This window comes from Notothenia rossii, assembly GCF_949606895.1.
Source record: "Notothenia rossii genome assembly, chromosome: 4".
NCBI classification, from domain to species: domain Eukaryota; kingdom Metazoa; phylum Chordata; class Actinopteri; order Perciformes; family Nototheniidae; genus Notothenia; species Notothenia rossii.
The window spans coordinates 3,996,454-4,011,609 of NC_136902.1; the positions used below are offsets into that span (position 1 = coordinate 3,996,454).

Consider the following 15,156-nt stretch of genomic DNA (forward strand, 5'->3'; position numbering starts at 1 on the left):
CCGACAAGTTTAAGAAATGTATCGGTAATCTGATTTATTTTATTTTGTAACTGTTGGCGAATCACGTTTTTGGATCCTGATAACGTAATCCCGTTCCGGTGCTGTTGAATTCTGGATTCAAAGTGTTCAGCTGCTCCAAAAACAAGTTAAAGACTAATGAAAACAAGCTGTTTTCACTTGAAATAAGTAAAAACAATCTTTCAATAGACCAAGTGGAAATGTGCTTGGTAAGATTTCTTGAAATAAGAAGTGATATTTAGATAAACCAGATCTTGTAATTAGCCGGAGAACTCATTCTGAACTATTTTTGACTAGACTCAGGAGATGTTGTGTTACGATATAAGCCGTAAATGCTCAAAGGTTTTCTGTTTTTCTGATGTTAGTTGGTGATTTTAGAATAAATATGTACAAACATATTTGATACAACTCAAAATAAAATTATTTGACTTAACAAGATGATGCATTATCCAAAAACAAGACCCGATATCTCACTGCAGTGTGACTTCTGAAGTTATTATGTCTTATAGCAAATATACTTGGCAAGATTTCAAGTTTTTCTGCTTAATTGTGGACAAGTCATTTGGTCTTAGCCTACGAAGTTATTTTATAATTTATTTTTCGAGCATTTGTAAGTCACATTTCTGGTAAACACAAGAAATGAAAACGTGTATTTACGGCTTTCTTTGACGAAGAAATCCCTGCACCTAGAAGTCCAATACGATCACATCCTCTGTGACACAATGAGTGCAAGGTATTAAGTGGAAGCAATCTGATTTATTTTATTTTGTAACTGTAAGCGGATACGTTTTTTTGTATCCTGATACTACCGTTCCAGTGCTGTTGAATTCTCGATGCTAACGGCCCGTCTACACTACAGGCATCAAAAAATCTTGAAGCTGGGCGTGTCTGAAGCTTGGCGATTTTTTGCGAGCAAAGCGACCAACAACCAATCACATGAATCTCCCGCCCCCGACATACAAAGCAATAGAAATGTTAAAACGAAGTAAACTGGATATAAACTCTCCAAACAGGCGAAAACCTACCAGTTTCACCCACTGTCTCTACCACCTCCCTCCATGCCTGGTTCCTCCGGTTTGTATCCCGGTAAATAGTTCCGGTCGTAAAGAACCGGTTGATTTGCTACCGTAATATCTCGTTTGGAATATGAGGAAATGAACTGCGGTCTGGCTCTCCCAGCTTGCACGCGGTTTGATTGGCTAGCGCTTGCACTGGCGGGATTTGCATAAACGGGATTTGATTGGCTGATGCCGATAGATGCTCGTGATGCTTGCAAAGCCATGCCATGCTCCCCACAATGCAGTTCGGCGAAGATTAAAAATCTTCTACGTCACCCCATTCAAGTGAATGGGCGAAGCGTTGAAAGCATTTTTCGATGCCTGTAGTGTAGACGTACCGTAAGTGTTCAGTTGGAGTGTCCTCAGAGCACATGCTTAATTATGCATTCATTCCCTGTGCTGCTTCTTCTTCTGAATTACACACTTTCTTAGCAGTAGGTCTGAGCCTAGCTCACACGGAGCCTGCAGAGAAACAAAGCAGATTAGAAAAGGGAGCGTGCAGCAGAAGCAGCGACTCTCTAATCTGATTTTACGAGCTAGTTTCCTCCATTAATGTGATGGCATTTGAAGCATTAAGCATATTGGAAACGCTCCAGCAGCGTCCCAGCAGGCGGAGGGAGATGCTTTTGGTTTCTGAGGGTGTTACTTTGCTTCTGTGTCATTTCCTGCTGGATGGAGGATTCAGAGGAGGGTTTTCTTGGAAGCCGACGGATGGGAGCTGGCGCTGGAACAGAGGAATCCATTTCCTATTGAGACAAAGGAAGTATGAATATAACTCCGGCTCAACAGCTGGAGAAAGTCTCTCATTATCTCTGCTCCTCACACAGAGAAGACTAATGGACTCACCTCTTCGTCTAATGGCTGTTTGATGGGCTCCTATGGAAGAAGAAGGAGATTATATTAAATATTAAATAACAACATGGAGACATAAAAGAAAACAAAACGTGTGTGTGTGTCCGAGCATTACTATCCTTGTGGGGACCTAAATCTGTTTACACAGTCACGTGTGGGGACTCGCCTCCCTTATGGGGACATAATGAGGAATCATTAATTTTAGAGTGAAGACTTGGTTAGGGTTATAGTCTCCAGGAAAAGCATGTAAATCAATGTAATGTCCCCTGAAGTGGTGTGTGTGTGTGTGTGTGTGTGTGTGTGTGTGTGTGTGTGTGTGTGTGTGTGTGTGTGTGTGTGTGTGTGTGTGTGTGTGTGTGTGTGTGTGTGTGTGTGTGTGTGTGTGTGTGTGTGTGTGTGTGTGTGTGTGTGTGTGTGTGTGTGTGTGTGTGTGTGTGTGTGTGTGTGTGTGTGTGTGTGTGTATTGTTACAGCTCAAATGCATTGCAATGACTTCCATGTTAAAAAAAAGACTTTAAAAAGCTGAATATTTTAAAAAGTATAACATATTTTGAAACATTTGAAAGTTTCCCATCTAGTGCTGAAAATGTAAGTAGTAGTGATTGAATGTTTACAAACACCTGTGTGTGTAAACCCAGAGATCAAAGGTTTCCATGGTGTCTGCTCTGATTGGATGATGTCACTCACGTGTGTGTGTGTGTGTGTGTGTGTGTGTGTGTGTGTGTGTGTGTGTGTGTGTGTGTGTGTGTGTGTGTGTGTGTGTGTGTGTGTGTGGGGGTGTGTGTGTGTGTGTGTATATTAGAAAGAGCTTAACGGAGTAGAAATCGGTGATGGCTGATATCGGAATTAGGATTATGGATTAAATTGATCAATGAATGTGTTCCAGTACCCCTCCTGTGTTCACCCTCAACACATCCACGTCCATGAGCAAAACGTTTGTTGTGTTCCGAGCTGTCTCTTTAACGTGCTGTGTATCACTTCTCCTTAAGCATTAGGATTTCACGCTTTACATTAATGACTCAGGGGATAACGCATTAATCCAAGGCGTGAAATCACAGTCTGCCTTTTTTCTTCTCCCATCCAACAACAATGGATGTACAGCTGCGTAAACGGATTTCTGGTTTATGTTGTAAATATGAATTCGAGAGATCAAGGAAATGTGGCTGTCATTGTTAAGAAGCTTAGGATATGGTGACGAAGAGGGAGAATACAAATGAAAAGACCTGCTTCCTGTTTTAGGGACACAGAGGTTTGACGGCTGCTTCTGATCCAGAGGCCACTTCCTAAATCCAGATTCTGGCTCTGTTCAAGCCACGGGTTGCAAAGCTCTTCAGGTCATATTCTCTCATTCCTGCTTCGTCTTTTCACGAGATAATCAGACACAACGCAGCTCCGCTCAGGGACCGGTTTGTTGAACAACGCTCAGAAGCTTCGCGGCTAACAGCGAGCCAAAACACCGCTCCGTGTGCCTGACTGTTCATTATGTTTGGGAAGTTTTGCTACACAAACAAAAAACCTGGCTTTCCTCCGAGCCATGATCACAGCCTGTGCATGTGCAGGAATGTGAGTCTCTCTTTCCCTGCCTCTGCCAAAGAGACTGTGGGATGAGGATGGAAGCGCAATGATCCTGATGGATTCTTTATATTCGTAGGCTATGTGATGTAACACGCTTGAGTTGTTGACAGTTTGTCAGAAGCAGGATGTGTTTTCTGATGACATCTGTTCTCTGTGTGTTCAAACACTGCTGAGGTAGTGTGCTGACTTTCCCTCGGTCATGCCCTCCTGTTCTTCTGGGTCACTAGGTAACAGTCTCAGCATGAATCACTCCTGGTTGCATTTATATGTTAATTTGCTCCTCGCTAATTCTGACTCGTCATAAACAACAGGAAGCGTTGAAAGGCTTATGCGGCGTTGTTTCTTCTTCTTTTAAAGTCGACGCGTCGGCTGCACGGCACAGAGCAGTGTCTGTCAAGTGCAACAAAGGGCTGGTCATGCAATCACTTCAAACAAAGACATCTCCTGGAGCTGTCTGAAAGGATAACCTTTATTTACAGCGTGCAGTGCCTCTGCAGCTGTTGCCCCCAACATGAGGGACCCATGCATACATCTGAGGGGCAGGAGAGGCAGAAAAAAGGCGAGGAAGAGAAAGATGGATGGGAGTAAATGTTGTATGCACACATACGATTAAGGGGCGGGGGTGTAGCGGGAGCTCTAAAGGGCAAAAGGCTGCGGGGCTTGTGCAGAGCGCTGGCTCAGCAGGAGGCTGATTATACCTCCAAAGGGATCCACTTTGCACCTCTAGCATGTACAAACTCAAACAAAGGAGCATGGCAGCGTGCAGGCAGCTGTACGAGAGAAGGGGGGGGGTTGCTTTCTGCTTTTTTTTCAGAAGCAATGGCACTTTTATGACCATGCTAATAAAGTGCTTCTGGGACGGAGCGCCTCACACACGCCTGGAACAGCTTGACCGGGCCTTAGGAGCCGTGTTTATGGACGCCTGGATCAATACGCTCCCCGAGGGTCTATATTTAAGTCTGAGCTGACTAGCGCACCCGTTGATCAAACGGGGGTGAAGGGGGTGGGGGTCGGGAGGTCCTTACCAAATCTGGAATAAGGGCTCGAAAGGGCAGACACACATCAGCAAATCAAACCTCCAAAAGTGGCTGAAGTGGCTGCACGATAAATCATGTTTTTTTTTAATCAAAATCAAAGTACGGACTAAGAAAGTCCAAACCTACACACATCAGTAGACAGATAGCCTCGTTTGGTTTCAATCCTCAATGTGGTTATTTTAAAGGGGCCCTATTATTCTGCTTTTGGGGGTTTTCGTCTCCCGTAGGGTTTTGGTGCATGTCAATTTAAATTGGGTGAAAAGAGGTGCTGCAGCACAGACAGTATGAGAACAATAAGAGCATTTTTACATTAAACATTAAAGCATGGAGACATGTCACAGTAGAGACACTACATGCTGATATACACCTGAACATCAGCAGGAGAGGACTCTTTAAAGTAGAGACACTACATGCTGATATACACCTGAACATCAGCAGGAGAGGACTCTTTAAAGTAGAGACACTACATACTGATATACACCTGAACATCAGCAGGAGAGGACTCTTTAAAGTAGAGACACTACATACTGATATACACCTGAACATCAGCAGGAGAGGACTCTTTAAAGTAGAGACACTACATACTGATATACACCTGAACATCAGCAGGAGAGGACTCTTTAAAGTAGAGACACTACATACTGATATACACCTGAACATCAGCAGGAGAGGACTCTTTAAAGTAGAGACACTACATACTGATATACACCTGAACATCAGCAGGAGAGGACTCTTTAAAGTAGAGACACTACATACTGATATACACCTGAACATCAGCAGGAGAGGACTCTTTAAAGTAGAGACACTACATGCTGATATACACCTGAACATCAGCAGGAGAGGACTCTTTAAAGTAGAGATACTACATACTGATATACACCTGAACATCAGCAGGAGAGGACTCTTTAAAGTAGAGACTCTACATACTGATATACACCTGAACATCAGCAGGAGAGGACTCTTTAAAGTAGAGACACTACATACTGATATACACCTGAACATCAGCAGGAGAGGACTCTTTAAAGTAGAGACTCTACATACTGATATACACCTGAACATCAGCAGGAGAGGACTCTTTAAAGTAGAGACTCTACATACTGATGAACCTGAAAATGAGCAGAATAGTGTCCATTTAATAATTTAAATGATTATAAGAATATTTTAGCTTAATATAAAAATTTCTTCCAATATTGCAAATCATATCATAATTGCAACATCAGTCAAATATTCTTAATTAGTTATTTTTCCAACCCGTGCTGCCCTGCTCTCCTTTTTCTTCTATCTCAAGGTGTTTGTTAATTCTCTCCGCATCTCTCACCCTTGATTCCCTGCACCCCCACTGCTGGAAAAAAATGCAAATGTGGAAAGCGTGACAAACGATGCAGGTCCGTCTCTGACACGCCGAGCCCCCCCCCTCCGGCGTCCCCGTGCCGATCCCCAGCTTACCTCCGCGGTAATTAGCCTTGTTGGATCGCTACGCCTAATCATACTTCATTTTGGGATGCTCTGCCATTGTCTCCACTTGTTAACCCTCCGACGCTCGTTTCTGATGGAGCTCTCTGATAATAATAATAAAGAACGAGGCAACCTACTCTACGGAGGAGCCGTGTGCAGATTCAAAACGTGATTGTTTTTCCCGCTGGAGATTAATCCCTTTACCGTTTTAATCGTGTCAGCAGGAGATGAATAGCATAAAAAGGATAATAAAGAACGTAATAGAAATGTTTTAGAAGAATTAAAAGGTTCAGACTTCTGTAGAAAGCCTCAAAGGGCACAGAGCGAGGGGAGGGGATGGGGGTGTGTGAGGAAGTGGCTCCAATTTGTTCTCACTTTGTTCCAGTAATAAGATCCAGGCCTAGCTTTGCCACTGGCCGGGATAATGAAGTGCTGTGGACGGACTCACGGTCTCTGTGGCTCAGAGTGAGGGATGAATGGCAGACTGAGCCTGATGTATGTTTTTCTATAGATGGATGTAGAAAAGAGAAAAAAGATAACTGGGTTGAGAGACAACAGTTTCAGCTGTTTGCTCGTTAGAGGGGCTTATCTAGTCCAGTTATGGTTGGATTTTCGGCGCTTTCATCCAAATATGTATTCAAGGTTAGGATATGGTCACACATTATTGTTATTGTAAGATTTTTAAAGGTTGAAATCAAAGTAATACTTTTAGTTAAGCATGAAAATAACAACATCAGGGCTCTCTTTTATGTCATGATAATGTGCAAATGTTAATTATACCTCCTTAAGACTACAGTGTTACGCGTCTAGAAACTTAAGCTTGAATTAGTCAGTATGTGTGAGTCCTCTCCTGCTGATGTTCAGGTGTATATCAGTATGTAGTGTCTCTACTTTAAAGAGTCCTCTCCTGCTGATGCTCAGGTGTATATCAGTATGTAGTGTCTCTACTTTAAAGAGTCCTCTCCTGCTGATGTTCAGGTGTATATCAGTATGTAGTGTCTCTACTTTAAAGAGTCCTCTCCTGCTGATGTTCAGGTGTATATCAGTATGTAGTGTCTCTACTTTAAAGAGTCCTCTCCTGCTGACGTTCAGGTGTATATCAGTATGTAGTGTCTGTATTTTAAAGTATCTCCTTATTTTTTTCATACTGCCTGTGCTGCAGCACCTCTTTTCACCCTCTGTCCGAAACCAGAGCCCAGTCTGCTCAGATTGGTTAGCTGGACGTCTCTGTTGTGATTGGTCAACCTGCTTAGAGATGACCCGCCCCTTAGCCTATCACGTACAATGGGTTGGAGTGCTAGCCAATAGAAGTGCAAGTGTTACAGAGTGATGTAACAATGTTCTGGAGGTAAAGAAAAAGGGAACCCCCCAAAAAGCGTATTAGGGCCTCTTTAAGTCTGATGAGTCATTGCAAAGACTCCTCCCAGACTGTTTGTGGGGTTGAGTTGTTAGAGTGCTGTCTCACTGTGTGTCAGTTTGAGTCAGTTCAGGATCATTTCCCTTCTTGTAACCTGCCTCTCCGTGTCCAGCGGCTCCTCTGCAGCGTTATGGCTTCCTCTCATTGTCTCCTCTGCAGCTCATCGCCTCACTGAGGATGACCGCTGACCTCTTCCAACAGTGAAAGCTAATGAAGAGCGTTTTCCACTTGAGTCAGACGTGTTTCCTCCGCAGGATGTTTAGTCATACTGTGATATCTAACACTCGTTCTTTTTGTTTTGTTTTCCAGAAACATGTGAAGACCCCCGAGGAGATTTGACCCGCACGTTAGCCTTCAGAACAAAAAAGGCAACGGTCCCCTCTCTTCTTCTTCCCGTCGTCCATTTTCTCTGCTTCCAGTTTCCTCGCGGAGCCGTTAACCATGGAGGGCCGGCGGGCTTCACGCAGGACTTTATCAGCGGACCCTAAAGTTGGAGCGTTAGCCACTCTGATTGGCTTCTGGCTCTTAGCGGCCCCCGCTTTCTGCACTGGGCAAACATTCACTACTTTCCACCCTGAGCGTCGGGACTGGCTCTTCAACCACCTGACGGTCCACCAGACAACAGGTGCACTGTACATCGGAGCCGTTAACCGTGTCTACAAGCTCTCGGGCAACCTGACCCTCCTGGTGTCACATGATACCGGCCCGGAGGACGACAACAAGGCCTGCTACCCCCCCCTGATCGTCCAGCCCTGCTCCGAGCCCCTGGTCTCCACCAACAACGTCAACAAGCTCCTGCTCATCGATTACTCCCAGAACCGGCTGCTCGCGTGCGGCAGCCTCTACCAGGGTGTCTGTAAACTCCTCCGATTGGACGACCTCTTCATCCTAGTGGAGCCGTCCCACAAGAAGGAGCACTACCTCTCCAGCGTGAACCAGACGGGCACCATGTACGGCGTCATCGTGCCGTCGCAGGGCCAGGACGGCACGCTGTTCATCGGCACCGCGGTGGACGGGAAGCAGGACTACTTTCCCACCATCTCCAGCCGGAAGCTGCCCCGGGATCCAGAGTCTTCGGACATGCTGGACTACGAGATGCACACCGACTTTGTGTCCTCGCTCATCAAGATCCCGTCGGACACTCTGGCTCTGGTGTCTCACTTCGACATCTACTACGTGTACGGCTTTGCCAGCGGCGGCTTTGTTTACTTCCTGACGGTGCAGCCGGAGACGCCGGAGAACAGCATGTCGTCGAGCGGCTCCAACAACGACCTCTTCTACACGTCGCGCATCGTCCGCCTCTGCAAGGACGATCGCAAGTTCCACTCCTACGTGTCCTTGCCCATCGGCTGTGTGAAGAACGGCGTGGAATACCGTTTGCTTCAAGCCGCTAACCTCGGAAAGCCGGGGCGTCTCCTCGCCGCCTCGCTCAACATCAGCGCCACGGACGACGTGCTCTTCACCGTCTTCTCGAAGGGACAGAAGCAGTTCCACCGGCCGCCAGACGACTCGGCGCTCTGCGTGTTCACCATCAAAGACATCAACGCTCGCATCAAGGAGCGCCTGCAGTCCTGCTACCAGGGCGAGGGAAACCTGGAGCTCAACTGGCTGCTGGGGAAGGACGTGCAGTGCACCAAGGCGGTGAGTTCCTGCAGTCGTTTCACCTGTTTCTGAATGTGTTTGTGTTGGAATAAGGGTTTATGGTTTTATTTAAATGCCACAGAAATAACATAATGATTACTACACGACATGTTTTAATTACATTAGGTGTCAAAAATGTTACTGACTAAACCTTCACATACACCAGTCTGTGATAAACCATTAGGATATGTTCCTCTGATTAGTATTATCATGTCTTTGTTTAACTAGAACCATGCATACAAATAGATCAATCACATTTATCAGTAAAACTATAACGTTAGAATTCATGTCAACTAAAAAAAAACAATCACCGTCAAATAAATGTTGAGAAAAAGTATTTTATGAAAACCTTTACGATGGTCCACAAATTCTACTTTTACTCAAATTTCAGGATTAACTTCGTGTGAATGAGGTCTATATTGGCCATGCTTACAAATACGTTAATACATACCAGCAGATTTACGAGTACAACTTTAATGTTAGAATTCACGAAAAAATAAATCACAGTCAAATTAATGTTGAGAAAAAGAGTCTAGTCAAAATAATTCAAAACATTTCCTTTTTTTAACTCAAAGCTAAGGATTAATGTTGTGTGAATGAGGTCACATATAATATTTATTACCTATACAATGAAATATGCATTTTGCACGTGGCTTGTTGGGGTATGTCACCACTCCCACAGTTTACTTTTGCACAGATAACTGATGATCCCATAGACTTGTTTTCTGTCCCGAGATGGAATCAGCGTTCAACCAATGAGAGGCAAGAGGACCCTGAATGGACCAGAAATCCCCTCCTTGTTTCCTCCCCTCTCGAGCAGTTTGGGAATGACCAAAACTTCTCAATGAGCCGAGAAGCATTTAGAGTTTTTGAGGGCGTGTGCTGTAATGAAAATAAACACAGCAATCCTCAGTTAAATGCTCTTCATCGCTTCACATAACACTCTGTCTGTTATCAAATGACTCACACACTACATGTGATTATTGCAAATTGTTTTGCGGCTCTGATATCACAGAGCGTCCACTTTCAAGTGCATTTCAATGAGATATAAAGGAGAAGGGAATGTGTTTGTGCACCACCATCAAAGCCATCAAATCTCCTCCGGCTAAATACAAACAAACACAACCAGATACAGTAGTAATGGGGGGGGGGGGGGGGGGGGATACATGGTGTAACACAACCCCATGTATCTGCTGCATGTTGTCAAGAAGAATTAAGTTTCTTGATTCCCCCCCGATCCCAGGAGAGTCCAGTCCCCTGTGCTTTCATGCTGCAACTGCTAATAGGAATTTAGGAATATTCAGACTTAATGATGAGCTGAGTGTAAGTGTGTGTGTGTGTGTGTGTGTGTGTGTGTGTGTGTGTGTGTGTGTGTGTGTGTGTGTGTGTGTGTGTGTGTGTGTGTGTGTGTGTGTGTGTGTGGGTGGGGGTGGGTGGGTGGGTGGGTGGGTGGGTGTCGGTGGGTGGGTGCGTGTCTGTGTGTATGTGGGTGTGTGTCGGTATCTGAGTGTGTGTGTGTGTGTGTGTCGGCGTGTGTGTGTCGGTGCCGGTGTGTGTGTGGGTGTGTCTGTATGTGTGCGGGTGTGTGTGTGTGTGTGTGTGTGTGTGTGTGTGTGTGTGTGTGTGTGTGTGTGTGTGTGTGTGTGTGTGTGTGTGGGTGTGGGTGTTTGTGTGTGTCTGTCTGTGTGTGTGTGTTTAAGCTTTAATTAATGATACCCCTTACTAAGATGAGAGCCACTGATCAGCGTCCTTTGTTGCTAATCCCCCCGGGGTCACTCGATCGACCACTCTTATTAAAATCAGAACATTCCCCATTAGCACGATGTCAGAGGTGATTGTCAGGAGGGGGGGGGTGTATGCAGATGACATTGCTACCTAGCTGTGGGAGTTTAAATTAGCACCTTTTCCACAAGAAGTCCCAATCATCTCAGTGTGCTGTGGACCTTCAGAGCTGCCCCTCCCACTCTAATCTGCACACACACTGGCAATAACTGATTTTACATTACACACCAAGGAGACACACCCTTTTCATTTCTTTTCACAGCGATAAGAAACACAGAGCATGCCCTCGTGCTCAATGAGCAGCCAATAAAGCCACAGTGTGAGAATAGAAGTCTATGAGAAAGCCTAGTATGATTTGTGTTGGGGTTCTCCCTCTCTTGTAGTGTGTTATATAGGTTTTAGTGCATGTAAATGGTCTGCAAAGGCTAAAATCCCTGTGTTCCCTCCAGCGATAGTTTCTCTTATCCACACAGATATTATTGTTTATCAACTGCTCACTGTGAAATCTAGAAGAACACAGTTTTGTCTTGCATGTGTTCTTGTACCCACATGCATGAGAAATACAGAGCATGTCCTCAGGCCCAGTGAGCAGCCAATAAAGCCACAGTATAATATGGATTATGCAGATACAAGTTAATGGATGAGGAACTCTTAAAGCCTATACAAATTACATTTAACCACTTGATATGTCAGCCATGCTCACGTCGCCCGCTTGCTGTTGAATCCCCCTCGCTCGCACAGTGTGGCGGCTTTAAAGTGTTCCACATGTTGTGTTTCTTGAATAAACATATTCCCCATCCTCACTGTGCGGTGTTTTTAGAGCCTCAGATCCACGCAAACATGAGGTGAATCAACCCCAGAGACGGGCCGTTTCTCAATCGCGAGGATACTGGCTTGGTAGTCGCATACTTCCAAGTCACTTCCTTCAGAAACGAAGCAAGTATACTTCCAAGCCACGGCTTCGGAAAACAAAGAAGAATGGAACAGGCTAACAAGTGTGCCACTCTCTCGGTTTCAACATAAACTGTACCGAAAATAAATACTAATCTAATTATGAACTTGATTTACTTTCACGGAACACATTTTTGGTGATAACAAATGCAACAAAGTAACATATTTACCAACACATGTTCTACGCCACTACATACTTACATTTAAATGTGTGCTTCTGGTCCGTGCGCAAAGCATTGTGGGGATTTGAAGGACGCGGAGTCTACCCATGTGCAGCCTCGAAATTACCCCCAAACCAAGGACGTGGCCTCGGTGGAATTCCAAGTATGCTGGAGATTGGAACAGTCCTTCGGCGGCACTCGATGACATAGCATCCTTGAAATATTGGCTTGGAAGCCAGTTTCCTCGAGATTGAGAAACGGCCACGGTGTGTGTTTTCAGTAAATCACACATACCTGGGCCTTTCCTGTGGTCCGTTTCTAACAGCAGGAAGCCTTAACTACACACTCAGCTCGCGTTGCCTTTTGCACACGTTCCTCTGAGTGTACATGAGGCTGGGATTCAGACACAGCAGCCGATCAAAGATGGATGGTCCAGCCTGCTGCCATCTGGAGACTCTCAGTCGTCTCTCCCATGATGGCTTTCCTTCTCTTTCCGTCTCTTGTTGACGCTGTCATCCGATCGCTTTCTGCGTGCTTATACCCTTTGAACTCATTATGATCGTCTTGAGAGAAATCCTTTAATGCTTCCATTCAGAAGACTCCTATCTTTGTGTTATTGCTTTACAGGATTATGTTGAAGACTCGTTCTCTTGCATAGATTAAATACTGTGTTGTTCGATAAGGATTATTCACACAGGGTCTATTTTAGTCTCGGCTACAGATCTGAGACTTTTCTCCTCGGCTGGGGAGATTCTTTCACGATAAGGCAGGGGGAAACCAACAAAACTGCAAGTAGGTGTACGAGAAAAACTCCAGCAAGCTCAGGGACTCCAGGGGATCTGAGTCTGCCAGGCGTTCATCATCTAAACAATCTAGATATAATCACCAGCAAATGGTCTGCGTCCCGACAGAGCTGCCGCATTTCAGTCTGCCCCCCATCTCTCAGTCTGATCTGCAAAACTTAGCTTTAAGGAGTTTGATGAGTATAAGAGAATGGAGTGCATGTTTTAAATACTGCAGCACAGCACTCTGAGCTATTTTAGGACGAGGAAAGCCATGAACTGAAGAGAGGGGGAGGGGACTGTACGAGTGGAGGCGATTGTCTCCTGTCAGCAATATTGCTGTTGTTCCGCTCATGAAATCTGTGCAGTAAAGACAGGCTTTACTGCCGTGGCGTAGAAAGAGGACGTCTCAGAGGACCTGTCACTCAGCAGAGACAGATATAATATACAGGCATTACGAGAGGGGGGGGATATACGGTATATATATACGGGCTTGGGGACTAGCGGGGAACATATGACGGGATTATCTGGATGATAGCTTTATCTTAAACTTTAAACTTTCAGCTTGAGCCAACGTTATCTTGTGCTTGTCAAAGGTTCCACTCTCACTAAAGAAAAGAAGGAAGTGAGATGGCTCAACTGCTCTTATTTGTATCTTTTGAAGAACTGATATTTGGCATTTGACTTGCTTTGTGGAAGCGTGCAATCCTTATTGTGAGCCCTGTAATCAATAAGAAGGCAGTGTGAGTGTAGCTTAGATAAAGGGGGCCGTCTCCTTTGACTCCTCATGGCACTTTGAGGCCACTGTCTCCATGTGACCTGATTCAGCTCCAGAGCTTTACTCTGAGACACTCTGCAGCATCCAGCCTTCCCTTTCAAAGATATTCGGAACAATCACTCCCAACAACTGCAGTAATGAGACTTTACGGCGGTGATTATTTGCTAATGAAAAGGTAAACACGGCTCCCGGCTCAGATGCATATCTCAGGTTCACGTGTTATCATGCAGCCAGCGTCTTCCTGCAGAGCGTGATGAGAGGCCGGGGTAATGAGCCTCGAGGAGAGCAAGGTGGAGTTATTCAGGCGGAGCTGAAACATGTCTGCCGAGCGGAGACTCACCTCGCTCTGACCCCCCCCCCCCTCACCTGCCTCACCCCTCGTTTCCGACTCTCAAACTGCAACACAACTTCCACCAACACTCTGCCTCTCTGTCGCTGTTAGAAAAATCTCACTGGTCCTGGCTTGAGCTTCAATCTCAGGATTCATGTATTTCTTTCTCAACATGTTGACTTTTCGCAAAATCTCAAAATGTTGACACTTTCTCAAAATGTTGGCTTTTTTCTGAAAATCAGAAAATTCTGACTTTTACACAAAATTATTGACTTTTCACAAAATTATTGATTTTGTCACAAAATTCTGACTTTTTCACAAAATTCTGACTTTTTCACAAAATGTTTTAATTTTTCTAAAAATCTCAAAATTATTGACTTTTCACAAAATTATTGACTTTCACAAAATTCTGACTTTATCACAAAATTCTGACTTTTTCACAAAATGTTTTTATTTTTTCTACAAATCTCAAAATTCTGACTTTTTCATAAAATTCGGATTTTTTCACAAAATCTAAAAATTCTGACTTTTTCTAAAAATCTGAAAATTCTGATTCTATCTAAAAATCTAAGAACTCTTTCTGAATACTTAAAATGTTAATAATCACAGTTCCCCGGCTTGAGCTTCAGCCTCAGGATCCATGTATCTGTGATCCTCTACAGAATGGAAGTAGTCAAAACAAAAAAAGAGAATTTGTTGGTCCAAAAATCCTGACTTTTTCCTCAAAGATCTGACTTTTTTTTCTCGAAATTCTGACTTTTTCTCAAAATTCGGAACATTTGAAAATTCCAACTTTTTTTTACAAAAGTATGACTTTTCCTCAAATCTGAATTTTTCTCAAAAATCAGAAAAATTCTGACTTTTTTCTATAATTTTTTTTTAATATTCTGACATTTTTCTAAAAAATCGGAAAAATTCAGATTTTCTCAAAAATCTGACTTTTTTTATAAAAATAAATAAAAATTCTCAATTTCTTCTCATCTCAAAATTCTGTCTTTTTCACAACAATCTAAAAATTCGGACTTTCTCGAAACATTTCAAAATTCGGACTTTTTCAGAAAAATCTCAAATATGACTTTTTCTCAAAAATTAAAAAATTCGGACTTTCTCAAAACAATCTAAAAAAACTGACTTTTTCTGAATACTTAACATCTTTAATAATCACTGGTCCCCGGCTTGATCTTTAACCTCAGGATCCATGTATCTGTGATCCTCTCCAGAATGGAAGGAGTCATCACACACAGAGCATCAACTAGTTCCTGAACAGTGTCCTTCACATGCTGATATCCAAGAGAGGGAGTTACACAGTCACAAGATGG

General features: G+C 44.0%; 1 protein-coding gene across 1 annotated transcript in view; it reads left to right on the forward strand.

The window, feature by feature from the left end:
- LOC307037691 (plexin-A2-like) overlaps positions 1-9,085 on the forward strand; it is a gene marked incomplete at its 3' end in the record, with an annotated part of 137,282 nt that extends 128,197 nt beyond the window's left edge. The window contains exon 2 of the mRNA XM_079678748.1: positions 7,721-9,085. Coding sequence (XP_079534874.1) covers positions 7,853-9,085 — 1,233 coding nt within the window. The 5' untranslated portion in view covers positions 7,721-7,852. The remainder of the gene's footprint in view (positions 1-7,720) is intronic.
- Positions 9,086-15,156: the final 6,071 nt, after the last annotated feature.